General features: G+C 43.4%; 1 protein-coding gene across 2 annotated transcripts in view; it reads left to right on the top strand.

Moving 5' to 3' along the window:
- The window catches only part of LOC139646130 (breakpoint cluster region protein), a 30,155-nt gene extending 4,707 nt beyond the window's left edge, over positions 1-25,448 (top strand). The window contains exons 3-24 of one of the 2 annotated variants that reach the window (XM_071522042.1): positions 6,481-6,662; positions 8,271-8,375; positions 8,850-9,035; positions 10,169-10,276; positions 10,527-10,587; positions 10,707-10,759; positions 10,868-11,008; positions 14,198-14,319; positions 15,346-15,511; positions 15,896-16,015; positions 16,723-16,798; positions 16,889-16,993; positions 17,287-17,361; positions 17,918-18,015; positions 18,232-18,363; positions 21,335-21,394; positions 21,513-21,622; positions 22,430-22,569; positions 22,826-22,960; positions 23,096-23,201; positions 23,631-23,793; positions 23,921-25,448. In XM_071522042.1, coding sequence (XP_071378143.1) covers positions 6,481-6,662; positions 8,271-8,375; positions 8,850-9,035; positions 10,169-10,276; positions 10,527-10,587; positions 10,707-10,759; positions 10,868-11,008; positions 14,198-14,319; positions 15,346-15,511; positions 15,896-16,015; positions 16,723-16,798; positions 16,889-16,993; positions 17,287-17,361; positions 17,918-18,015; positions 18,232-18,363; positions 21,335-21,394; positions 21,513-21,622; positions 22,430-22,569; positions 22,826-22,960; positions 23,096-23,201; positions 23,631-23,793; positions 23,921-24,010 — 2,534 coding nt within the window. In that variant the 3' untranslated portion in view covers positions 24,011-25,448. The remainder of the gene's footprint in view (positions 1-6,480; positions 6,663-8,270; positions 8,376-8,849; positions 9,036-10,168; positions 10,277-10,526; positions 10,588-10,706; positions 10,760-10,867; positions 11,009-14,197; positions 14,320-15,345; positions 15,512-15,895; positions 16,016-16,722; positions 16,799-16,888; positions 16,994-17,286; positions 17,362-17,917; positions 18,016-18,231; positions 18,364-21,334; positions 21,395-21,512; positions 21,623-22,429; positions 22,570-22,825; positions 22,961-23,095; positions 23,202-23,630; positions 23,794-23,920) is intronic. The other variant, XM_071522041.1, reaches the window with a different exon arrangement.
- Positions 25,449-26,424: the final 976 nt, after the last annotated feature.

Below are 26,424 nucleotides of genomic sequence, written 5' to 3'. Positions count from 1 at the left end.
TGTGTGTGTGTGTGTGTGTGTGTGTGTGTGTGTGTGTGTGTGTGTGTGTGTGTGTGTGTGTGTGTGTGTGTGTGTGTGTGTGTGTGTATGAGACACCTGTCCTTCTGCGTGGTGTACTGGGTAAAGTGGTCAGGAGCTGGCAGGCCATCAGTACGCCAGGCCAGGCAGCGCCAGCTGCTCTCAGAGTACAGGGGATGAATAGCCTTGTTGTTCGGTCCTATCAGAAACCTGAACAGCACTTCTTTACAATAAAAGACTGCCGAGACTTGAACTTGATGTCGATACAACTCTTCTGTACACATACTAACCTACATGTTCTTATAGATAGGCCTTAATAGGAATCTTTGACATGTTTGTGAGCCAGCAGCCAGCAGCCTTCCCCTGCAGGCCTCCCTGGGCTCAGTAATCCTCCCTCGTGCTCTGCCTCAGCCCTCTGCTCCTGTAGTCTTAGCTCCCCTCCCTGCTCCCACTCAAAGGGCTCTCTGTGCTGCTGGCTGGCAGGCCAAGTGTTTATGGAATGTCTCAGCTGCTTGTGGGGTGTGGGGGGAAACGGCTAATGAAATGTAAAGTGCCGTATGAGTTCACCTCTCTTAACAACAGCCTGACCCATGGAGCTAGTTGTGTCACTGGTCAGCAGAGTTTGTTTTAGAAGAATGTTCTCTCTGCACAGTGAGCCTGGCCAATGTGACTGAATGGGGTAATGAAAAGCCTTAGGAGCAAGTAAGGGCAAACAAATTAATAAATTAGCTTAAATGTGGTGGTCATTTAATCATTTAACTAAAGAAACTGGAGTAAAAGTAATTGAACCACACAAATCAAATGATTCCTAAATCAACGATGGTCTGATGTGTTCAGTACTGTGCCAACACACTATTAGTTTTAACTAACCTGTTTAGTACAAACTTGTGTTGTAGAGCCTGTGTTGCTAGGCAGATAATGACTCAGCCAATCAGAGTAAAGCACATCAGGTGTGGCCGGTGAAACTTTCACTAATATTTAATGCTGAATGAATAATTGATATTACCTGGAGGTCATTGTGATTTCCTTGTCACTGCTTATAAATACTTTCTGCAGTGTGACCATCATCCGCCCATTACATGCAACAGCAAGCTTGTAATACTGTCAGCCATTATGTTTGTGTTCGTCATACAAGACTAGCCTTTCTCAAACAGGGCTAAGGGTTTCCACCATGTTGTAAAGTGCAGACTCAAACATCATTTATAGTCATTTTCCAACAAGTGTTGAGATATGAATCATTCATTTGCAATGACCAAATAAGCCTAAATGGGTACTGTGTTGTATTAGATGTGCTGTTCTTCCCTTCCATTTATGCGTCACTAAAGTTAATCTGTGTGTAGCCCGTGCGTGCATCTGCTCATTTGTCTATGTTTATGTTCAATAAGGTCACAGACTGGAGCAATTATTGGGCTTTGATTCTCTCTCTTATGCAGGGCATTACAAACAGCACTCTGACCACCCTGAGCTATTTAAACACACTGATTAGTAGGTGTGCTGGGCTGGGCGGCCCAGTTCTGACCTAGGCTGCTCAATGACTAGCACTAATTTTAGGCTTCCCCACAACAGATCAGAGCGGAGCGCTGGTGGGCCTCGCTGCCCTGTGGTCTAAAGCGCCTCCCGCTCTAGCAGACACTTCACATGGCCCAGGATGTGATGATGTTTGGTTGGCTAACACGCTTGACGGTTTGCCAAAACACACAGCTGGCTTCTTCGTCTTGGTCTCGATTACAGATGCCACAGGTATAAGGTTGTTACTCTTTAACCTGATGGCTCAATCTCAATCAGAGGGAAAAAAAACATGCTGCTGACAAGAAGTGAGTGTCGCCACACTGATAGATCAACCCTAGACGGTCCAGTGTGACGGACAGAATGCCCCTCTTCAGTAGTGGCGGGATTCAAGTGCACTCTTTGTAGTCTGACGGACCTAAATGTCACCACAGAGTCTTTGTGAAGTGGATTGCAGATAAGTCTATCTCCATTTTTTCCACTTGCCTCTTATAAAGTGAGGAAAACCATGCGGGCTACAGGCCAGGGTCGCCACGTCCGGCGTCTGAAAGCCATCACCCCTCGGACAGTTTCCCCTTCTGCTCGCTCTCCCTGGGACCGCCGTCTCCCCAGTGATCACACAGTCGGGAGGAGAATCCATTTACTGGAGCCATAAAGTGGTGCTAACCTTTTAACAGCATCGCACATTGGCGTCTTCTGCTGCTTTTTTCCGAAAGGTGCAACTTCTCCCCAGATCTATACACCCATTAGAGAGGCGACAGAAAGGCTCGTCCTTCATTGTGCCTTTTCTCAATGGTGAAGTGGTAAATTATGTATGCTAAACTCCCAATTCCGGCTCTTTCCGCGCGGGATCGATCAACACATTTGCTATTTGGTGCTTATTTTTGGGCCTTGTGATCTAAATTCTCCCCATCAGTTGAATGGTCTGTGTGTACGCTCGATAAGGTCACAGATACGAGCAATAACTGGGCTTTGATTCTCTCTCTATATCAGGCCATTACAAGCAGTAGTCTGACCGCCCCAAGCTATTTAAACACGCTGATTAGTCAGAGTGTTGGCGTTGTACTTTTTCCCAGTGCTGAAATGGTACATTATGGATGGTAAAATCCCAATACCAGCCTTTTCTGTACTGGATCAATACTTATTTGCTCTTTGATGCGTATTTCTGGTCATTGCTATCTAAAGTTGAATAGAATTGATGTTCTGCGTTTAGGACATTTAATCAAGCCGTTGGTGTGTCCAGATGGGTCGAGCTGGATCCACAGGCTGTCACTCTGATCGCTGTCTGGACCACTTCCTCCTTTTGGTTATTTCCAGAACCAACAACAAGCTCATCCTTCCCGTATTAAAATGCCCTCTAGCCAATGCTGCAAAGCGAAAGGCAGCACTTTGATGCACGCGTCACATGCCGATGGCAGTGTCATTTAGAAAACAAACACAATCAAGCTTTTTCTGTCTTAACCCAAAGACAGAATCCATAGAAAGGTCCTGAGGAAAAATTCCCTCTTTTCGGATGTCTGTGTCCTGCTTGTCCTGTATGAGCTCTGGAAAGGCCACATGAATGTTGTTGTGATAGTGAATCTCTGATTCCGTGAAACTGTCTTGGCTGCACATCTGTCAATCCCTCTCTGCCTGTTTATCATGTGTTCATCTCTATGGATTAGGATTACGGGTTTGAATGTGTCTTTGCTTTGTCATCAATAGAACATCCTACATGTGCCTGCTGTGATAGCTCTGAGTCTGAACATGGCTGTTGTTTGCATGCTGCAGGAAGGAACAGGGTTTCATGATGACAGATTATTCTCCTGGAGAACTAGGAACCAGTTGTTTTGGTCAAGTCCTTATATATAGTCCTTGGATTCTATTTTTAGTTTCCGTGTTCAGCATGATGTTTGCGGTAGTGTGGGAAAGCAAAGACCTTCCTCTTAGGACTTCTAAATTGTGCATTAATAAAGAATGATTCCAACTGAATCTTGTTTTTTTTGATAATTGTAGTGATCTGAGATCCATAAGCCCAAAGTTCATTGGAATGCAATCAAATTAAATTCTTGAAAAACACAGAATTACAGAGTTCAGAGACGGTCCAAAGCAAAATCAGCTTCCCTCTGATCCTCGGCACTGTACAGCTCTCAACCACAGCTGTTGGCTAAGCGACCTTATGTAATGTTATTAGAATGTATTTATTACAGCTCTATTGCAGAGTTGAAACCATTTTAAGCTAGTTGGGTATGGGACAGGGAGTGCGTAGGACTGCCAGGATTGTAAGACCGCCCAGCTTTGTGATGTTTAGTGTTAAACCAAGTTCAGTTATTCAATTACTGCAGAGTGGAAACAAGGAAATAATATTATCTCTTCACCAGGTCCACTGAGTTACCTTCTGTTGTTAAAGCTGATCTGTGGTCTCTGATCTGCAGCTCCCAGCACTGATGACCTGCCAGCTGTTCTGCTGCATTATTTTCACTCTCAAATTGACTGAATGACTGAGTTATTCAAGGACAGCTAAACATGAATTTTACATGTATTTTGAGGTTGTAAAAGAAACAAAAAGACAGAAACAAGGTTACACAAGAAAATAAGAGGACAGCGGCAAAAACAAAGAAACTATAGTGGAAAAGGAGTCATAATTACATCAAAGCAAGTAGAAATAGCTCTTAAAAAGTGAATTAATAGAATGTAAAAAAGAAAACCAGGCTTGTATTTTGAGTTACGATGGGGTTATGAAAGTTGTAAAAAGCTCTATTTCCATGTATGTCTCAATTTATACGGCACAATAAATCGTTGGGGCTTGGCATCTCAAAGGTAGCTGGAACATAATAGTCATGTTTGCAGATGAATTGTGTGCGTTGGGAGTGGGACAGGGAGGTGTTTGTGAAAGGATGACCTTGTGCAGAAAGCCTGTTTCCGCTATGAAGCTGATGAATTGCCGAATTTTCCGGACAGACCTGCCTGGACACTTCCTCAGTATAGCAGTCCTTGTGATCGGTAGAGCGACGCCGCTTACTGAGGATCTATTGTGATTTTTTTTTTTCACACTGCCGTGGTCAAGTGTATTTAAAAAGTAGAGCGTCCTTGTAAAAGACACCGATGTCCTCGTATTTAAGAGGGCGGGATACATTCTAGACCCTCCTGTCCTCGCTTCTTTCTTCTGTATAGTGTTTCAAAGCTCTGACGGTTTCTTTTTCTACTGGAAGGAGATAGTTTGTGGGTCCCAGGCTGCCGTCGGAGAGAGGATGTGTTATTCATCCAGTGCCACGGCTGATGTATAATCTCACAGGAACACAGAGTGGCCTTTCACATGGACTTCCCCTGTGCTGGCGTTGGCCTGCAGTAGCCTCTTCCTCACGCAGTCAGTACAGCTCTCTCTCTCTTTTTATTTCTCCGTCTATATCTCTCTCTCTCTCTCTCTCTCGCTCTGCTGGGCCCACTGTGTTTGTTTGAGTCCTCTGTCATGTCTCTGTGGATGCCGTCCTGTCAGTCTGACTGTCAGCCAGGCCTCTCCGGGGGGAACTCGGCTTTATCTTCCCCCGTTTCCGGAATCCTCTCTTTCCTGTTTTCAAGCTGAGGTGAACCAGTTTTGTAGCCTCTTCTTAACATACCAGGCTCTGCATTAGACAAACACCTCTGCCTTTATTTTATTGCTGCTGCTACCGGGCTCCCACGTACTTAACAATGATAATCACGATAATAAAGATGATGATAACCGATGCCATGGTGAGTCAGAGGTGGCTGACAGTAATTACAGGATGGAGAGCTTGTTCGTCCACATATATCTACATGGTGTTAGAAAGACTGGAATCATAGGGATGAGTAACAGTGTTTTTTTTTTTTTGTTGGGCTTGTTTTCCCCACACATACTAGTTGTCAGGATGGCTGCATGGTGTAAGGCGCCAGGGTTTCTGGTCTCTGAATGTAGGCTTTTGACAAGCAGTTTGTGATGCTTGTTTAGCTGGTGGTTTCCCTACGATTCCAGACTTTCTGGATGCCCTGCGGATGAATAATAAAGCAAACATGTAACACAAACACCTCTTGTGTCCCCACGTCTCATGTGGAAATCCACAAAGAACTCCACTGCTTTCTGAGTTTTGAGAGCTCTTTGGGAAGAAGACAGGCAAAATGTATACTACAGCTTGTTTCAAAAGTAGGTATACATTTTTATATACATTATTAATACCTACTGTAATTCACTTACTTACTGGATGTACAACTGTTCTCCTGTTCCCAGGTACACTTATCAATTGAATGTTGAATTATTTTGTTAAAATGACTAAATGAGTTATTATGATTAAACATTGTAAACCTACTTTTGAAACATCTGGTACACTAAGCTGCAGGAGCGCCTTTCAGTTTCACTTTAATCCTGAAAATGCATCATACCGGCAGCTGAAGGAGACCACGGCACATGTGTCGCCCCTGCAGCTTCCCAGGCTGATCCACTGGCATGGGACAATCCCTCTGTGGCTGGCACAGGCTCTGTGGCAGATTTGGATGGGCTACAAGTTTATGAAGGTTAAAGAGGATTTGATACAAAGACACACAGCGCTAAGGCATGGTCTTCAGCTTTGTGTTTATTGTTAACTGAATGATGGAAAGAATGACACAGAATGCTGGTTATTAGCTGCTGTCAGACATGCGTTTCCCAGCATGAACGTGATATTTCACAATTGTTTACATTTTCTTTTTTTCTATTTTCATGTCTCACGCAGTGTATGTGAGCTTCTACGACTATGGCATCTTAATAACTCTCTCATATACATTTTTCCTGAATAGTTTGGGAAGCCACTTTAATCTCTCTTTGCCCCCGCATTGGATCCCGAGCCATACTTTGAAAAACGCTTCTGTAGCATTAAGGTTCACAACAATAGATGTTGCATTTCCCATGACACTTTACTACATGACTTCATTTCTTGGTGTCTGACTCCGTGTGACCATTGTCCTTTGTTTGCCTGTTTCTCACAGAGGCTCCCTACCATGAGACCCCTCCTTCCTACGGCTACGACCTGGAGCCTTCAGAAGACCACCGGCCCCACCACGACCCCCTGGCCTTCACCGGCTCCCCCTCCTCCTCGCCTCGCCTCCGCTCCAAGAGCCGGAGCAGCCGAGACACTCAGTCCTCCGGCTCCCTGGAGTCCACTCTATCGGTAATGTTACTGGGTCAACTCCCACCGCCGTCTGACACGTTAACTGTGTCTCGCTGCTCTCTCTTTCATCTTCCTCTGGATGCTCTGCTACTGCTCTCTGGCTGCTGCATTGTCCTTCACTGCCCTCACTGCACACACCATCCTCCACCTCTATTAACTATGGTTCCTCTTTCTATGCTGGAGAGTTACTGCTTTATTTCCTGGCACTGCTCCTCTGTCTGCTTTTGGTTTTGGTGTAAGAGTGACCAGTCAGCCCCAACACTCTTGCTCATCTTATAAATCTGAGAGCAGTGGTTGTTTTAAGGTTAAAGGTGCTATGTGTAGCGTTTTGCATCATCAATATATCTTTGTCAAATGAGTTCTGATACCTTGGTATAATTACCATAAACAAATAAGACCATGGTTGAGGTGATTAGTGGCCTCTGTCTCACTATCTCTATCTGGTATTATTAGTGCTAGCATTTCTCAAAATAAAGACTGTTGCAAACAGGATGTTGCGACTTGTGGCTCCATGTGCATTTGTTTTCTCTTTGGCTTTACTGAAGAAAATAAACCTGTTGGAAGTGATTTTTCCATCGGCCTTTCACTCTTTCCACCATCTGCCATTTGTGCCATAAAGCAATCCAGCAGATTTCCTGTGAAATCCGATCCAGTTGCGCACAATGTAAAGTCCAGTGTAGAGGCCAGTAGAGTATATTCTCAGCGATGGTCTCATTTGTTTACAGTAATTATACTAATGTTTCAAAATTGATGTGCTAATGATTTATTGATGTTAAATACATGCAGCACTTTTAAAGAGGCAGGCTGGTGACTGGAAGTTTGCTGGTTTGAATCCCTATACTAGCTGAGCAGATCTGGGCAGGGAAAGCAAATAATTAACACTGTCAACTCCTTAAAAAAAATATAGGGGAAAAGTGCCCTTGATCCAGGCTCTTAACCAACTCCTCCAGCTGAGGTGTCCAGTGGCTGACAGTAAAAGACACTATACCAGGCGGCTCCCAGATGGGAGTGCTCGTAACAGCATGAAGCAGGGCGTTGCTGAGAAAGACCATGCAAGCTCAGCAAACATTCTGTGGGCAAACAAAGGTTAAAAAGAAATCCAGCTCCCCTCCCCCTCTATCTGGTTCACTGTCATATCTGTGGTTTTCTTATCCTCTGATGTGTACACTTGGTGATCTTCAAAGGCTAAACCATGGGTGAGAGGACTCTGCATATAGCTCCTTTATCATCCAGCTAGTATAATGGCAGGGCTTGACGCTGCTTTGCTCAATGCTCCAGTGAGCTTTTTACTGACATGAGATCACCAGGATGACTGATGTCTTTGACCTGTTTGGAATAACAAGTCCTGGGCTACCAACATACTTGGTTCCCTCAAGATGCCATGACCCTTTGGCTCTCGGCATCTCAAACTCCCACTGAGTTTAATCAAATCCGGTCTGTCCTAATCCCAGGAGAACAATGTCTCACCCAACACTGCGGGTGAGCCGGTGTAACCTGTTTACAGTTAAAATCCACCAAGATGAGCCTGGTGCAAGTCTGTCAGGGAATGCCTTCTGTTTATGACTCCCAATGGTTTTCTCTCTCACTCACATATAATCCTCCTCCCAGGTGGAGCTGGATCAGGAGAAGGGGCTGGAGATGAGGAAGTGGGTTCTGTCAGGAATCCTGGCCAGTGAGGAGACCTACCTCAGCCACCTGGAGGCCCTTTTAATAGTGAGTGTCAGTTAATACACACACACACGCACGCGTGCGCACACACACACACACACACACAATAAATAGCGAAGTTGGTCGCACACCCTTACCTCAGACAAAAAACAGCATAAAATGTATTTATAATTTTTTTAATTGGTCAACAACATAGCTTAACTACTTTAATTTACCAATTAATTTTGTATTGTTTTTTGGAGATACCAAACTTGCAGCCAAACTTTTCACTTTTATTTTTGTTTTTTTTCTCTGTGGCCTGTGTTGTTTTCAACTTGTTGATGTATTTGGAGGAGTTATCAGTGGCATCAGTTAATAGCAAAATCCAAAAAAAAAAAAGTTTAAACTGCACAAGTGGTATTGTCTCAGCCCCAAGAAAAAAATAATGTTAAGACTAAATATGAGACTAAATGAATTGAGATGGATATTTTTCACACTGCACATTGAATAACTGTTTTGACACATTGACTAATTGCCCAGCCCATGAAGCCTCTGAGGGCAGCAGCCACGACCTCCCAGCCAATGCTGACCATCCAGCAGATAGAGACCATCTTCTTCAAGGTGCCAGAGCTTCATGAGATTCACAAGGACTTCTACGACGCCCTGCTGCCCAGAGTCCAGGACTGGAGCCACCAGCAGTGTGTGGGCGATCTCTTCCAGAAACTGGTGAGCTTGTTGATGTTTTAAACTTGTGAAAGCTGCAGTGGGCAAGAGTTTTCTGTTAAAAGTTCACCCGTCTCATCAGCCTAAATCACAAGAGCGTCCCATCTTCCCCCAGTGGAGACGACATAGATTTGCTTGAGTTGCCCAAATGAAATTCTGAGGTCAACTATGGTCGCTGGCAGGAAGTCTGCAAAATTCAAACAGTTACCTCTTACTGCCATTTGGGGCTGCCAACATAGATGCCTAGTGCAGCTTTAATGGTAGTGTTCACGCATGAAATGGCATGTTGGTTTTTATATTAATCAAGTGACTTTAAAAGGCACTTAAATGTGGCAATCCCCTAAGGTGATTTCACTTCACCTTTGCAAAAATACAAAACCTAGACCTCGGCAAACATAAAAAACCGTGGACTACATACGAGTCAAATCAGCCACTTTCAAAGACAGCTAATTATAGCTCTCTCTTTTTGTTGAAAAGTACAGTGGCTGAACCTTTTTTGCATCAGATAGGATGCTGGTTTTTGATCAAAAAAGCCAGTATTAGTCGAGTCAGTCACTTTCAGAAACTGACTTAATTATAGCACTCCTTAAATATCATGCCTTGATCATTAATGATAGTTAAAAAAGGGAGACTTCCAGGGTAAAAGGAAGGACTCTTGGCCTGTTAATAATGTTCAGTGGATCTCGCAGCGCACATGTGAGTAGACAGCCTGGAGTCATGTCCTGCTCAGATAAAAGCCTTGCTTTACCACATGACAGGCAGTAAAGGGGAACAAAACGCTCTATAGGAGGCTGCTGACTGTAAAAGCTACCTCACTATTTCACTGTTGGGAGGAAAAAGATGAAACACACGCAAACACACACACACACACAAATGGATATATAAAGGCACGTGAGCACACATTTGCCCACTCTCTCTCTCTTTCTCGCACACAAACATACACACACACACACTCCGTTGTATAACCCTGGAGTTCATTCCTTGCGTAATCCTATTATGTTACCTTATGCCAAATCATGCTTGAGCGCAGCATACACTGGCATCACAACGTACCCAGAGGACATCACAGACTAGTAAAATCTATCTGCTCTATTATGGAATGAATCTATTCTCATCTCCTCTCTCATGCCCTATAGGCCAGCCAGCTCGGAGTGTACCGGGCCTTTGTGGATAACTACAAGGTTGCTGTGGAGACGGCAGACAAGTGCTGCCAGGCGAACATCCAGTTTGCAGAGATATCCGAGGTATGTAATCACGCCACACACAGCAGGACATGAGACTGTGGCAGGGTGAGTGTTTGATGTTGTGCAGCTGCCCCGGGCGAGTGATGACAGGGCAGTTTCAGCTCTCCTCACACTGCATGTCTTTAGCTGAGTAGCTCTTTACAGCGGCGTTGATTGTTTTAATGGCTCTGTTTGGTAATTGCTCTGATTTAATGAGATTATTTTCTTTTTCCAATACCTCTTTCATGATCTTCCTGCTATGCCCCGCTAGAATCTGAAGGTCAAAAGCACCAAGGACTGCAAAGACCCGTCTGCTAAATATTCACTGGAAAGTAAGTGCTGTGTGAAATGAATGGTGATCCCCCACATGAATCAATATTGCTATAAGTAGCTGGGCTGTGACTAGCTAGGCCTGCTGAACTGAAATCCTGCGACTCTTCCTCCTCCACAGTTCTTCTGTACAAACCCGTGGACAGAGTGACACGCAGCACCCTCGTTCTGCATGTAAGTCGAGCCGTTCCTCCGCCTGGCCTCGTCTCCTCCGCATATGATGATGAAAAGAGAATTTCTTGTGGGGGGACTGGGATTGATTTTGTCATTCTCCTTCTACAGGACCTGTTGAAGCACACCCCCTCCGGCCACCCAGACCACCCGCTGTTGCAGGACGCCCTGCGCATCTCCCAGAACTTCTTGTCCAGTATCAACGAAGAGATCACCCCGCGCAGACAGTCCATGACCGTTAAGAAGGGAGAGGTCAGTACGGCAGGCTGCGGCTCCGCGGCTCCTCAGATTTGGAATCTCAGAATGGCTTCATGACCTGAAGACGATAAATTCACTTCTTCAAAATAAGTTACGATGTTCTTAGGGTTTGAAATGAACACTCGCCAAGTTACAAATGCAGGTAAAATTTGTGGCAGATAAATCAATAAGGGTCACTCGCCACACTGGCTGGTACCTTTTTGAGACAATATCTGAATGCCTTGATTATATACAATCTTTGGTCTTTGGCTGTTTTCAAACTTTGAAACTACACTTCAAAAAGCTTTTGTGTAATTTTGATTCTGCTGCCACTGTATAAGTGAGTGAGCAAGTTTTAAATGAACTCACAGTACCTGATTCTGTACATGAAATGGCACAGAAAGTGGGTAGGGCGACTTTATTTCTATGAAAAATGAATTCATTATTTAGGCTGGTAAAAATTATTCTCGGCAGGTAGATTGTTTTTTGTTCACCAGCCCTTGCCATTTGAGACAAAAAGTTAATTTTGGATTCTGGATGTACTTTTAATTTTCCAAAAATCTGATTCTTGTTTGTTTAGACTTGAATGTAGTGTAGCTTGTTGTAGAATTATTCTGGACACAGCAAGGGCTTCAGCAGAGGAGAAGGGCACATTAGGAGGAAGTACAGCTTGTTCCCTCTGTGGAGCACTTGTTCCCTTTGCCAAGGACAAATCCAGCGGTTTGACAGGCAGCCGCAGTGGCACAGACACTCTGCCTGGCACTGCCGTACTGACTCCCCAGCCCGCTCCTGCAAGGCTTTTATACTTGGTTTCATTTGCTGCCAGCCCTCTTTTGTGCTCCGTTAACTCTCTGGCACAAGCTTGTTTTATTATACAGGCTGCATTTGGGAGAGCTGAGTTTTGCCTCCTAAACAAGATATCCACCAGTTGAAAAAAGTGACACCCACTCTTGCACAATGATTGACAAGACAAAAATAAAAAGGGAATTAGGTTTCATCTCAAGGGGTAATAGGCTACTTAAGTCCTTGGCTGAGAAAACACTAACACTTAATGATACAGACTGCATACTCGTGTATTTTAGAGTTACTAAACTTCAGGTAAAGTTTTTCCCCCAGAATGGACGTACAATATTTTGTAATGGAACTCTTCAAGTACACTCTTGTTATTTCATTCTCTCACCCACACAGCACCTTTTTTTTGGCATTCGGGGTTAATTCTGCACCGGTAATTTCCATCAGATCCCGACTAGTGACAGTAAAAGCCGAGAGCGCAGGGTGTCTGGGAGCTGCAATAAAACTGGTGTGTGAGTCAGGCTCTCGCTGAGTCATCTCGGCCTGTCTGCTCTAGTCGCGGAGGAAGCGGAGCGTTAGAGGAAGCTCGTGACAGAGCGGTGCGGAACGGCGAAGCCAAGGGTCTCTGTGTCGCAAAAACCAGGAATGCCTGTCGCCTCACTCTCCGCTCACACCCATCCTTCCCTCAGCTCCGCTTCCCAGAAATGACCTGCAGCCTTATCAAGTAACTGTCTGTCCAGTTCTTCTGCGCTGGGCGTGTGCCGACTTACCCCGCGCCTCCTCACCTTTCCTGAGCCACCACACGTCCCGGGGCTCTGATTCAGAAGACCTGATTGGGAACTTCCTCTATTTTCTCTGGAAACTCGCCCTGCCCGTCAGACTTGGAAGTAAATTACAGAGTGATTCTTGGGAGCGCTGTACCGCATATTGTCTCGGAAGTCGGCTGAAATCCCACAGAGATAGGCGAACAACAAGTCGACACATCACAATTAACTTAAAATACAAGTTTGTTATTGTATTGGATTGGCTCTTGACTAAATTTGCACTCACTGTTGATCATTTGTACCGCGGCTGCCTGTAATTATCATGATCATTTAAACCCACAAGTTTGTTTAGCTTCGCCTCTTCTACATGCCTTGGCGCTCAACATCTCATTATAGTGTATGACAAAAGCAGATGCCATAAATCCTGACTGCCCTTCCCTGTACGGGACAGTGTCACAACACTTGGTTTTACACTGGAATATTGAGCAGTTGTGGTCCTGTTTGTGTTGGAGAGGAATGTGCATATGTAATCCAACTGTCTTTGAAATAGGGACAGTACCAAACATGTTTGGGTGCTTCTAACACACCCGCACTGAACTGAACTGTGCAAAAAGCAGCATGGAAAAACACGCCGCAGTGATTTCCTTGTTTTTGTCAAACTGCGGTCGATGTGGGATGGTAAATTCTCACATGGGCAGTATCGGTGTAAACAGCTTCAGCCCAGAGGTCAAAAGTCATTCCAAACAGCAGTGGGGAAATTTAGATGCACGCTGCTGCAGGAAGAGCAGATGTCATCACATCCGCCTCTAACCTCAGGCTGGACGGGTTGACGAGGATTAGAGGAAGCTCTGAAATTAGGATCTTTTACCGAAAAACACGGCAGACGAGCTGGAAGCGCAACTAGTCATTGACCTGACCTGCTTAGTTTACAGTTCCAGAGACGGCATCTGAGGCTGAAACGCAGGGGGAGCTTGAGAATACAGCATTATTTCTGCATGAGCTCTGCTGCAGGTTAAGGATAGCCTGGAGGTGCAGGAGATACACCTGTATTGTGATAAAAAAAAACAGTGGCTGTTCTGTTTTGGTCACATCACAAATGATTTATTGTTACAAGTGTTAATTTTGTTTACACCCATCAGGTTTGGTCACATTCATCAGATAGCAGCAACACTGCAGGCTGTAATTACATGCATGTTGTTGAAGTCTGAAGTGTTTGTGAAGTGTTTTGTTCCAAAATAAGGTACTGAAAAGTAACACATAATCTTATAAAATGATTGCTGGCATCAATGTAAAACTTACTATCCGATATGTTTTAATTTATTAAATATCTTAAGACGTTTGGTGACAAATTGTCAGCATTTTTGAGGATCAACTTGATGTTTTTTTAAACAGGAAAAAAAATAGGATAACTTAGGATGACACTGGATCTTTACTGTACTGAGATATTACATTTTCATCAATTTTCATCTGTGTGCTTTTGGTAAAACGGCAGGTGCAAGCCCCCTAATCCTATGACATATTTCCTTAACTCTTACTGTATAGTTTAAAATATGAACAGTAAGATACTTGGGTCGTGTTTTCAAGATATTTCGATGGTAAGCTACTATGAATATAATGACGGTAGGGATGTCCCGTTCCCTCTCAACAGAACCGTCAGCTGTTGAGGGATCGCTTCATGGTGGAGCTGGTGGAAGGTTCCAGGAAGCTTCGTCATGTCTTCCTCTTCACCGACCTGCTGCTCTGCACCAAGCTGAAGAAACAGGCTGCAGGGTGAGTCTGGCACTGCGCCCGCCCCCACAGGTTAGAGATGCAGGCGTGTGAGCGGAAGACTGCCGGTTCAAATCGTTCCGACCGGTGGGGAATGAGAAACATTAACCCTTGGCTGACAGACATCTTTAACATAAATTAGAGTGTATATCACAGTAAGTGGTATCAAGCTGATGTCAGTTATATGAGGATACGGTCTTTTAAGGAGAAAAATGTATGCTTTTCTGAGGAAAGATTATAAAAGTGTCTAAATTTGTCCATCTGTTTCCCAAAATAGTCTGAGCTTACGGCTAGTCTTCCCCTCTGATGAAGAAAATTAGCCAACTAAAAGAAAAAAAAAGTCAAAGTTCCCTTGCAGCTGTGTCACACTGTCTCTGTAGACCAGAGGTGGAAAGTAACTAAGTACATTTACTCGAATACTGTACTTAAGTACAATTTTGAGGTACTTGCACTTTACTTGAGTATTACCATTTTATGCTACTTTATACTTCTACTCCACTACATTTCAGAGGGAAATATTGTACTTTTTACTCCACTACCTTTATTTGATAACTTAAGTTACTAGTTACTTTGAAGATTCAGATTATTAATACAAAATATAATCAACTAATAAATTGTGATGGATTATTATAGATTACTATAAACTACCCAGCAGTATATAAAGTAGTGGAAATCAGCCCCACCTTTTCCAGCTGCAGCATTAAACTGATGCTTACACATTTATGCATTAATAATTATAATTCAAGAATATAATATATACTGTATTATTCTGAAATGGGCCATTCTGCATAATGAGTACTTTTACTTTTGTTGCTTTAAGTACATTTTGATGCTAATACTTTTGTACTTTTACTTAAGTAACATTTTGAATGCAGGACTTTTACTTGTAACAGAGTATTTTTATACTGTGGTATTTCTACTTTAACTGAAGTAAAAGATCTGAGTACTTCTTCCACCACTGCTGTAGACACATATACCTGTGTTTGTATGTGTAAACCTGTGTTGTCCTGTGTGTCTGTCTGTCAATAGCAAAGGGCAGCAGTATGACTGTAAGTGGTACATCCCACTGGCCGACCTGACCTTCCAGACCATCGAGGACTGCGAGTCCACCCCCATCCCTCTGGTGCAGGACGAGGAGATAGACGCCATGAAGATCAAAATCTCCCAGATCAAGAACGACATCCAGAGAGAGAAGGTGAGGATGGACCGACTGTAGAGAGCATAAATTTCTCTGGTGCACAGGAAGCGATGGGTTTTACATTTCCAGTTTGTTTAGGATAAATAGAAGAAGAACTGGGTAGTTGGCATAAAGAGAGTTCGCAAGAAAAGAGCGCCACCTACAGAAACTCAAATTTCATCAACAGAAGATTATCTCTGTGATCTCTGGGAAGAGCAGTACAGAAACACCACAGCAATGAGCACCTAGCACCAAAGATGATGCTAAAATACAAAAAGGAGGAATTTGAGGATTACCGACAAAGCATAATGTCAATAGAACCAAGTGTGGAGTGCATAGGATAAGCAGTGGTCTAGACAGTATATCCTGTATTGCATTAACTCTGTTATTGTGTATCTGTAGAGAACCACCAAAGGGTCCAAGGTGATCGAGCGGCTGAGGAAGAAGTTGTCAGAACAGGAGTCTCTGCTGCTACTCATGTCCCCCAACATGGCCTTCAGAGTGGCCAACAGGAACGGCAAGGTGAGTCAGGAGGCTCGGCAGCAGACTCAGAGGATGTTTCACAGGGGAATAGTGATTGGTTTTTAACCTATCCATTACATACTGTACACCCACAACTTGGTCCTTACATCTCAACCAATCGGTATCAGTGTCCCGCATTGGTGCAAAGATATGATAAGCACACTGGTTCCCCAAACTGGGTCCCGATGCCCTTGAGGAGGCTCCACAGGGTCTCCAGTAAATGAGGGATAGTTTGTTATTTCATTCACAAGAATTCGGCACAAGGACAGAATGTATAAGAACGGCCATTTTGATCAGAGGTTCCATGCTCCCCACCTACAGTCGAGACAGACATCAACAGTCTTCCCTGGGACAAAACCTTTTATCAAACAGGGGTCTGTGGTCTAATGTGTCCCTACTTGGTGGTTATTGGCATGGAAACCCACTGGAATGTACACACAGGACAATGCCAATCAACCCTCAAGTTGTGAAGAAATACAAATTCTAATTCACATTTGACCAATCAATCTGAATCAATCAATAAATGATTTCACCCAGATTCCCTAGTCGGTATTTAATGCAAAGTGCAGTTGTTCACTCAGTAAAGTATTCATTTTGGTGTCTGCTGCTGCCCCCTGGAGGTATAACTGTGCTGTACTGTTTTCAGTGATGGAAGGTGAAGGAAATCCTCTGATTACAAGGCAGTATAACATTACTTTGTCTTTCAGAGTTTCACATTCCTGATCTCCTCTGACTATGAGCGTGCCGAGTGGAGGGAGATCGTTCGCGAGCAGCAGAAGAAGTGTGAGTTGTCTCTGCAGCACGGTGCCAGTGTTATCACAACACTTCTGTAACTTTCGTGTGACTTTCATCTGCCTTGATTTTGTCCTGCAGGTTTCAAAAGCTTCTCTCTGACCTCTCTGGAGCTGCAGATGCTCACTAACTCATGTGTGAAGCTTCAGACGGTCCACACTATTCCAATGACCATGAATAAGGAAGGTAAGGTGTAACCTGCAGTATAGCAGGCATGAATACAACTATTTAGAAAATTGTTTGACAACTATAGCACATATCATGCCAAGTATTATGACTTTCATCGTGGTACTTCTGTGGCACTATTTTTTATTTTTTTTATTTTTATGGGGAATTAAATTTTAGTTTCTTTTTCAGGATATTGGGGTTTTTTTTGGGACTTAAACAACTCATTAATTTGTAAGGAACTATTACTGTTTCTTCCCTTTTCCTGCTGTTTTCTATTTCTGATCTGAACCTACCTAACCTCAACTCCACAGATGATGAATCTCCTGGTCTGTATGGCTTCCTGAATGTCATTGTCCACTCTGCATCAGGGCTCAAACAGAGCTCAAGTAAGTGGCTTATTTTTGGATGTCAGACTTGTTTTTCCTGTTTTGACCAGAAATAATATTGCTTGATAATTATAGAGGTTGTGGGTGGCGTTCCACGGTCGCATCTTCCTCTGTTTCTATCCAATCCCATCTAGCTGGGACGGCAGCTTCAAGGGAACAAGCGGGATTAGTTGGGAACACTGTGTACAAGCCTTGTCAATTATGTCTTTGGCTTCTCAAATCGTCGCCCGCTTATGCTCCCCTTTTTTGTCTCTATCACAAAAACATAGTGAGAAGAACTGCTAGCCAGCCAGTAGTCATGGGCATGTCCCAACCATTGGGCAGTCCACTTTCCTTGCTATTTGTTTCTTTATTGAGATGGTAAGAAAGCTGAGTGGTGCACAGAGTAGGAATGAGACTGGAACCACATGCTGGCCTTGGGTTGAATTCAATCAGACCCTTCTCTCCAGAGACCGGGCCTTATCCAGTACACCATCTGGGCATCTTACATTTATCATTATTAACTATAATAACTGTAATTCAACTGTCTATAACTACTTCTGCTTCTGTCCATTAGACCTGTACTGCACTCTTGAGGTGGACTCCTTTGGCTACTTTGTCAACAAAGCCAAAACACGTGTGTACAGAGACTCAACAGAGCCCAACTGGAACGAGGTGAGAGTGCAAACCCAGGTGGAGAAAGTGGATGAGTAATGCCCTTCCCTCCCTCAGTACCTACTGTTTATGTGCCCTTGAGAAAGGCAATGAACCCCTAGTTTAGTGGTCAGAAAACCGTTCCCTTGGGTAAATAAAAGTTGAAAAATGTTGTGCACTGGGCTGCAACCTCTCTTAAGTTTTTACTAACATGCTTTTGATCTGTTTCCATGCAAGGAGTTTGAGATTGAGCTGGAGGGCTCTCAGACTCTGAGGCTGCTCTGCTATGAGAAGTGCTGCAACAAAACCAAGCAGAGCAAAGAGGATGGAGAGAACACAGACAGGATCATGGCCAAAGGACAGATAAAGGTATGGACAGATGAGGCAGACATGGGTCAAATGGTATTGGCAAATAATTCCTATTTTTTACCTATCAGATGGGTGGGGTTTACCACATTAGGACGAGTCAGGTTGTGTCGGGTTATGTCAATCACAGAAAAGTAGACTAAATTCACTTTCAAAATTCCCTTAAAACAAACATTGTTTGACCCAAATCTGGAGCTCACTCAACCCCTGATGTATGTATATCATATTGTAAAGTGTGTCCCATGTGGTAAGCCCCACCCATATGGCCCCCCAGCAGAAAAAGGCAAACTAAAAATCTGTATTTGCAGATACTGTTTGCAAATAGCATCCTCTTTCAATGTTCAGTGAACTTTTCATGCTATCTATACTGATTCTAACAGTTGTGAGTATGACTTCATCATCACCGTTAACCGCAAAACCCTTTTTTAGATAATCCTGCCTTGTGGGACCCTTTGCTGTTGAAAAAGAAATGAGCCGTGAGGTTGCTGGTGGGTCACCTCAGCCTGACTGCTGATAGGGTGTTGTGACAGAGGGAGGATTAGACTTTGGGAGGGACACGGGCCGGCCAAATGTAGCCCCTGGCCCCGATCCAGACTATGACAGAGTAATGAGTAATGAGAGTAAGCGGGACAGAGGGAGAGTGAGGGAGAGAAAGACACAGAGCCCTCTTTGATCAATTAGTGAAGGGATTTCCCTGCTGGACAGGTGGGTCAAAACACCACTGAGTCTTAGAGAAAAGGGGCATGTGGGTGCTGGCAACCTCGGTCAAAGACGGGCCATGTTGTTCCAGGAGCCAACGGCCCGGGGTTGAGACACCTGTTGGGTATTAAAGGCCCTATCCAGAAGCGGAGTGTGGAGCCACCCATGGTGTTATGTTGGCCTCTCTGCAGGCTTTGTTGATATGTACATCATTGGGCTGAAGGCAGTTTTTCACTTTCAAACTGACTGACTGGGCTCAAGGTACAAGAACTGACAGTATGTAACAAACTGAACTGTTGTCCAAACGATTGTTGATAAATTTTGGAGCAAAATGGTGGATGTGTATTTTGAGTTACAATGAAATTTGAAAGGAAGAAGAGATTTTTTTAAATTATTATTAGAAAATCCTGCCTTCCATGAATTTATCCATAAGTGATATATTCAAGAAATCCCCAGTTTGAGGCTTTGACAAATACTTAATAAACCATATCACCATTTCATACACAGAAGGATTAGTGGGCATTACCTGACGCAGGACCTTGAGACCTGGGTCAGACCTGCTTTGTGGGAAATGTAGAGATAGCTTTTAATCAGAGGAATAATCTCTTGGCAATGTGTTGATGCATATGTTCTTTAGATCATGGGATTAAAGGCTGAAAGATGTATCTGATGCTTAAGTAGTTGGGGGGGGAAAAAAGGCACAATGTAAGGCACATAGCAGCACTGATGTTAAAGGTCACTAGTGGCAATCAATAATTACCCCCAGAGGATCGTGGGTAGGCTACCTGCACTGCTAAATTACCGGATCGCCCCCGGCAGTCCTGACAGCCAGTGGTAGGCGTGAGCGCGTCGGTAATGAGGGTAGGAGGGGATTCTCAGGAGTTAATCCGCAAATCCATCTGGGAAGTAGAACAACGCGGAGGCGGCGTGGTCGGCAGGCTGCCTGCCTTTGTTCCCTTTCTGAGTCCTGCTGAAATGAAAGGAGCAGGAGTCTAACAAGGCCGAGACATGATGGACATGACAGAAACTTTTGTGAGGATTCAGCCGGGCCACATCAGTGAAGATCCCCAAGATTCTTCGAGGCAATATGATAAACGGCTGCTTTTTTGAGGGAGGAGGGATCTGCTGTTCTTGTTAGTTTAATGATAGAGAAAAGAGTGATATCTGCTATCCGGAGAGCAGGGCTTCTTTCTTTGTCTGGCATCCGTTAGCTGGTGAAAGTGACTTTTGAGAGACGAGAGTTAAGAGAGGCTCACGTGAGTAAGAATGACTGAGAGCTGTCCGAGTGAGGAGAATCTGGATCAGGCCAGCAGCAGTCTGGAGGAAGGCGGGGACACGGTTCTGAGGAAACCCCCGAGCACAGGGAGCCGTCTGTGGGACAGAGTTCGCAGCGCTCTGCTCAGGCCGAAGGTAAAGACACAGAGAACAAGTTGTGGATGGGTTTACATGGCTTGTCGCTGGAAAAGATGCCTTGGAAACCCTACATTTGAGGACAAAAACTTTTTTGGCTGTCTCTCTCATTTCCCCATGGTGTTTAAATCCTTATTTAGGTTACATACTGTTGTGTTTCTCTTGGGATTTATCTCTTTCCAGATTTACAGCCTGTGCTGTGGCGCCTATGATTTTTATCCTGTTGATAAGTATTATGTAAGAAACTGATTTTCACTGAACAAAGGATTATCTGAATGAGATTGGATGGTTTCTTGGGTGAACGAACATCTGCCGTGTCGGACGAGCAAGAATGCTTAGCGGTGGGGACATGATGTTATCACATTACTCATGCCTGATCACTGTAAATACAGGCTGGCAGCTGGGTATTAGTCAGATGACTAAAATAGATCAGTGACATGGGTTGACACTACCTGACCATATGGGGTTTATGCAAGGGTGAGTGAAGTAATTAATTGAGCAGGTTATTGAAATGTAATACTCATGATTACATGATTGAGTTCAGAAATTATCCTCACTGGGCTGAGAGCCTAAATCTATTGTGATTGGTGAAGCAAGTTGTTTGCTTCAAATGATGATGGTGAAGTAGTACTGTACTCGGAGTAATTCACTCTCAGCTCAGTAAATTCAGAATGTCAACTGACATTGCAATTCACAAAATAAGCGATCTCTTTTCATTTCTCTTTACAAATCGGAAAAAGCTAAAGATTTCCTGGTTTTGGATTTTGAAAAAAATCCACTTCCTGGGTTGAATTAACTAAAAGTGAATTGAGCTCAACCCTGGTGTGCAAAAACATGACCGGTAGCTCTCTTTCATGTTTTCCAGCTGGATCCCCAGACACTGCAAAATAAAGACTGGCAAAGGACAGTCATCACCATGAATGGGGTAGGTATTGGACCTATATGTCTATGTCTTCTTCTATGGAACTACATGGTATGAAGGAATCATATGTTGGCATCTAAGGTTCCCCCTCTGGTAATGGCTTTTCTTCACCATGTTTCAGATTGAGGTGAAGCTTTCGATGAAGTTCACCAGCAGAGAGTTCAGTCTGAAGCGAATGCCTTCACGGAAACAATCGGGCGTGTTTGGAGTGAAAATCAACGTAGTAACAAAGTGAGTTGTTCATATGTCTTCAGTCTGAGTGTCATGCCCATGTTTTATATGTAATATTCCCTAATGAGTCAGCATTTGTGAAGTGCTTTAAGTGTTTTAAGGAATTGGATATTTTCCACTCATTCCTTCCAAAAACATCAAAAAACAATCCAGAAATAGGCTTGTTTTTTTTTTTGTTTTTTTTTTGTTCAATTGGTTTTGGTGCTGAACTGTAAAACAACATAAGCCTGTTATGGGTAGAATCTATTTGACAAAGGATCCTTTATAATGCTGAACATGCTGTACTGTGGATTGGGAGTTTCTTAGTTTGCTTTAGTCTAAAAGTAGAGAATTTAGAGATTTTAATCACTCACCAACTAAAATTCTAGCCTATACATATACTATATATAGTTTCCTTATATCAACTTCAAATACTCAGTTTTAAAATGCATAGCTGCAGCACCTTTTCCCTTGGAAAATAGGGACTCCAGATGAGAAGACTGGCAGCCTCTACCGGCCTCCACACTGCATTTTACATTATGTGCCACAGGGTCAGATTTAGCAGGAAATCTGCCAAGTGCTGTGGGGGCAAGTAGCAACATCATCTTTGTGACAGGGAACAACAGGGTTTATGGGAAATGTGGTCTTAATTTTGAGAAACACTGGCACTAAAAACACCACTGGAGAGGGATAGAAGCTACCAATTGCCTCAACCGTGGTTTCATTTGTTAGAGTAAATATAACACGTGACAATGATATGTTGATGGTTAAAAAAGCTCCAGGTAGCACCTTTAAGCACTGTCTCTGTGTTGTATGTGACCCTGGCAGGCGGGAGCGCTCCAAGGTGCCGCTCATCGTCAGACAGTGTGTGGAGGAGATCGAGCGGCGGGGGATGGAGGAGGTGGGAATCTACAGAGTGTCTGGCGTGGCCACAGACATCCAGGCTCTGAAGGCCGCTTTTGATTCAAGTGAGTTCACCTCAGAATGTAAAAAAAAAATCATGGTTTTCTGAAAATATCATTGATTTCGGTTGATATTGGTGGTTGTTTGCCTTGTGATGATCACCAATGGAAGGTCATAGCTCACCCACCTTTTTATTCACCAATACATTACTGAACAACTGACTTACTTGCTATAATACTTTGTGCAGAAGTGCCATTCCGTCCCTTACTGTTTCTCAGTATTCCTTCGTATTTAGTGACTGTTCTCTCATCTCACTGGCAGACAACAAGGACGTGTCTCTGATGATGAGGGAGATGGACGTGAATGCCATCGCTGGAACACTGAAGCTGTATTTCCGCGAGCTGCCAGAGCCTCTTTTCACTGATGACTTGTACCCCAATTTTGCTGGAGGCATCGGTGAGGCACCCTTTTGTTTTTTAATCCGAAACCAAATCACCTCATTATTTTGAGTTATCATCACTGCTCAGGAGTACATGTGATATATTATACATATGTAAGCTGATGCATATTCACATGCTGTTTGCCTTGCAGCTCTCTCTGACAGTGTGGCCAAGGAGAGCTGCATGCTCAACCTGCTGCTGTCGCTGCCAGAGCCCAATCTGGTCACCTTCCTCTTCCTGCTGGACCACCTGAAGAGGTAAAGAGGCTTTACAGTTACAGCACAGCATTAGAGCTATTGTGTAATTAATATTGGATCATTTATGTCTCTGTTATCCACTATAGAAAACATTGAGTAGACACACACTGGCCATCCAGCAAGCCTATTTACAGGCTACAGCTAACTCACTAGCATTGCTGTGACTCTCTGTGTGTTTTAGCATTGCAAAGTTATTATTGCTTATCATTTTACAGTCTGTTGATACGAGAGACAAATCGCTATAGTTGACTTGGCTAACATCATGACTGTTTACATTTGGCTCACATATGATGGAAAAATGACCCAAAAATATGTTGTTTGGATTGGAATCTCGCCTTTTTTTTTTTTTTTTTTTTTTTGCTTAGCTCCATCTCTCTGTGTGTATTTATAAGCTGCAGTTCAAATGTCCTTTTCCTCATGTTCTCACAGGGTGGCTGAAAACGAGAGCATCAACAAGATGTCTTTCCACAACCTGGCCACAGTGTTCGGCCCCACTTTGCTTCGCCCCTCAGAGAAAGACAGCAAAATCTCAGCCAATTCCACACAGCCAATCTCCATGAACGACAGCTGGTCACTGGAAGTCATGTCTCAGGTAGGCTTCATCAAACTGTGTCAGGATGTCGATGAAGATGCAGTGGAACTCATAGTGACGTTAGGATTACCTATGTATCGCATGGGTCTGATCATGTCTCCTGTTTTCTTTTCCTGTGTCTCCGTAGGTACAAGTCCTGCTGTATTTCCTTCAGCTTGAGAGCATCCCGACTCCGGACAGCAAACGTCAAAGCCTTCTCTTCTCTACTGAAGTATAGCAGGAACACGGACTTGTCCACAAATGGTCAACATCCTGTTTTAGAAGAAGAATGTGTGCTGCTGGATGCGGTGAACGCTGCTGGTTTACTGAGAAGATGCTCAATTTAGCCACCAGGGGGAGCCAACGACACATTGTAGACCGAAAACGACACCACCTGGACCAAAGCCATTTCTTTTGGAGTGATGAGCGTGTGTGTGTTGTGTTTTCTTACAAGCTTACCCGCTGTGTCAGTCCAAGTCAACCTATATATTATCTATATAGTCGAAAAACATCATTCCTTGTTTTTATTTAATTTAAAGTTTGTTTCAATAAGCATGATTTGCTTTACTTTACTACTTATCTTTTCCCCTGTTCCATGCTGTCACTATGCACATCAGCTCCATATTCACAGAGGGGAATTTCTACTGTTATGTTACTGGATTTTGTAAGATTTATTGCTATGGATGGATGATGGATGAATGGATGAATGGTTGGATGAATGGATGGACATATTTCTTCATGTCTGTATGTACATTTTCTCCCAGAAATGTTCAAGTTGGTTGAAAACTCACCTGTGCCAATGTTTCCCTGCTGATGACCAATAGGAACATTTCCGTTGACCTAATGTTTACACGCTCTCTTAATTTTGTACAGAACTTAAACATATGAGACTGAAAACTGTAGTTAAGACACAACATGCAGGCATGTTGACCTAAAGATTGAAAGTGTTTTTTTTCTCTGCTATACAACTTGTATAGTGTCCTTATTCAGTTCACAGGTTCTTCTGGTGGTGTTCGAACAAACAGGCAACTTGCATGTAGATGCGATTGTTTTTTGGGAGGCGGTACAGCGAAGTGAAAGGCAAACCATTCCAGGAATCGGCAACTATGCTGCCCAGAGAAGAGCTCAAGCAGGCTAGGCCTAATTCTTCCACCCACGGAATGTATGCTGTGCCGTGTATTGTTGTAATTTCACAGTTGTCTTTTTTCCATATTTGACAGTTGTTTTTTAGACTTCCTCTGATTTGATTTATTTGGCTGTAATTAGCATATTGTTATTGCTTACTCCATTCATTCTCTGTAGTGTTCTGCCTTCATGGGTCAAAACTACAGACTGTTGTCCCGTAGAAATGAGAGAATCTGGAAATAGCGCTTATTTGATATTCCAAATGTTCCTTGGTAGGACCCTTCTAGCACAGTGATTCACTCATATCCAAGTCTCCTGGGTTATCAATAGGCTTCCCTGTCTATGGATGTACACAGCTTGTAGCCTATTACTTTCAAAGCTCTGTGAAAATACAGTATGTGTGCTTGCATAAAGTATTTTTTCAGAAACATTCTTTAAAGTAAGTATTCAGACACTTCTTATTAGCACATAACTATAACCCTAAATTCTTGTGACTCATGTAAATTAATGTATAAGCAATAAGTCTTAGTGATTCCTTAGGATAAGCAATGACCAACTGTGTATGATTTCTGTAAATAAAAAGTTCATAACATTATTGTTGCACTACTTCCTCTTTCAGTCTAAAACACACTTGGACTTAACTGCCTAGTACCTTGACACAACTCTGGCTTATTGCAGCTCACCAGGGTCAGCAATGTTTCAGTCCTATTTTGCAAATAAATATGACTAAACCTATACTGTATGCATGCTGACTTTGTCCTGCCATTATAAAAGGGCCCGCCGCACTGCCAGCAAAGTTGTGGTTGAAGATAGTCATGATAGCATGCAAATTTGTATTGGTGCAAATTTACAGTCAAGTGAAAAATTTATATACAGGCAAAGTCAGGCCTTTCAGGGCCCTAGGCATGTGCCCTGCATGTCCTGTTGGTAATCCAGACATTACAGTGATGTAGTGGCAAATCAAAAGGTGGGTGAACTATGACCTTCATTTGGTGATCATCATAAGGCAAGCAACCAATATAAACAAAAATCAATTATACTTTAACGTTGATCTATGCCTTTTTCTCTCTCCTAAAAACACCCTATGTTCATATAACATACATCAGTTTCATGCTACCTACTATAGATGCATACAATAAATGTATGTGATAAAGATTCATGTCAATCTAAAATAGCCTAGAGGGTAAGAAATATTCCACAAATACCAAGGTGGGTAAACTGAGTTTAGGTGGCTTTACCCTCCTCTGTGTCCCTGGGTATAACTTATAGATTACTGTATCTGGCCAAGTTTAGTTCCTCCTCTCTAGATGAAGTGTTAATCAGTGAAATCAGGTGTGGTCTTTGTTGGACTGAAAGCCTGCAGACTCTCGGCCCTCCATGGCACATGGTTGCCTATCCCTGCTCTAAGGGTAATCTAGAGACAATAATAAAACGAACTCCATGGATGCTTAATTATCCTGGAGCCACTGAGCTGTTCCTCCTGTGCGGAGGCTGATGCTGCCGTGCTGAAGTGATGCAACCAGCCGG

The sequence above is a fragment of the Centroberyx affinis genome, unplaced genomic scaffold (genome assembly GCF_046629955.1).
Source record: "Centroberyx affinis isolate AG114_WGS23_722 - 3 ecotype Tasmania unplaced genomic scaffold, CSIRO-AGI_Caff_v1 ptg000950l_1, whole genome shotgun sequence".
Taxonomy (NCBI): domain Eukaryota; kingdom Metazoa; phylum Chordata; class Actinopteri; order Beryciformes; family Berycidae; genus Centroberyx; species Centroberyx affinis.
The sequence above is the reverse complement of the archived record's forward strand: the minus strand, read 5'-3'. Positions and strand labels throughout refer to the sequence as shown.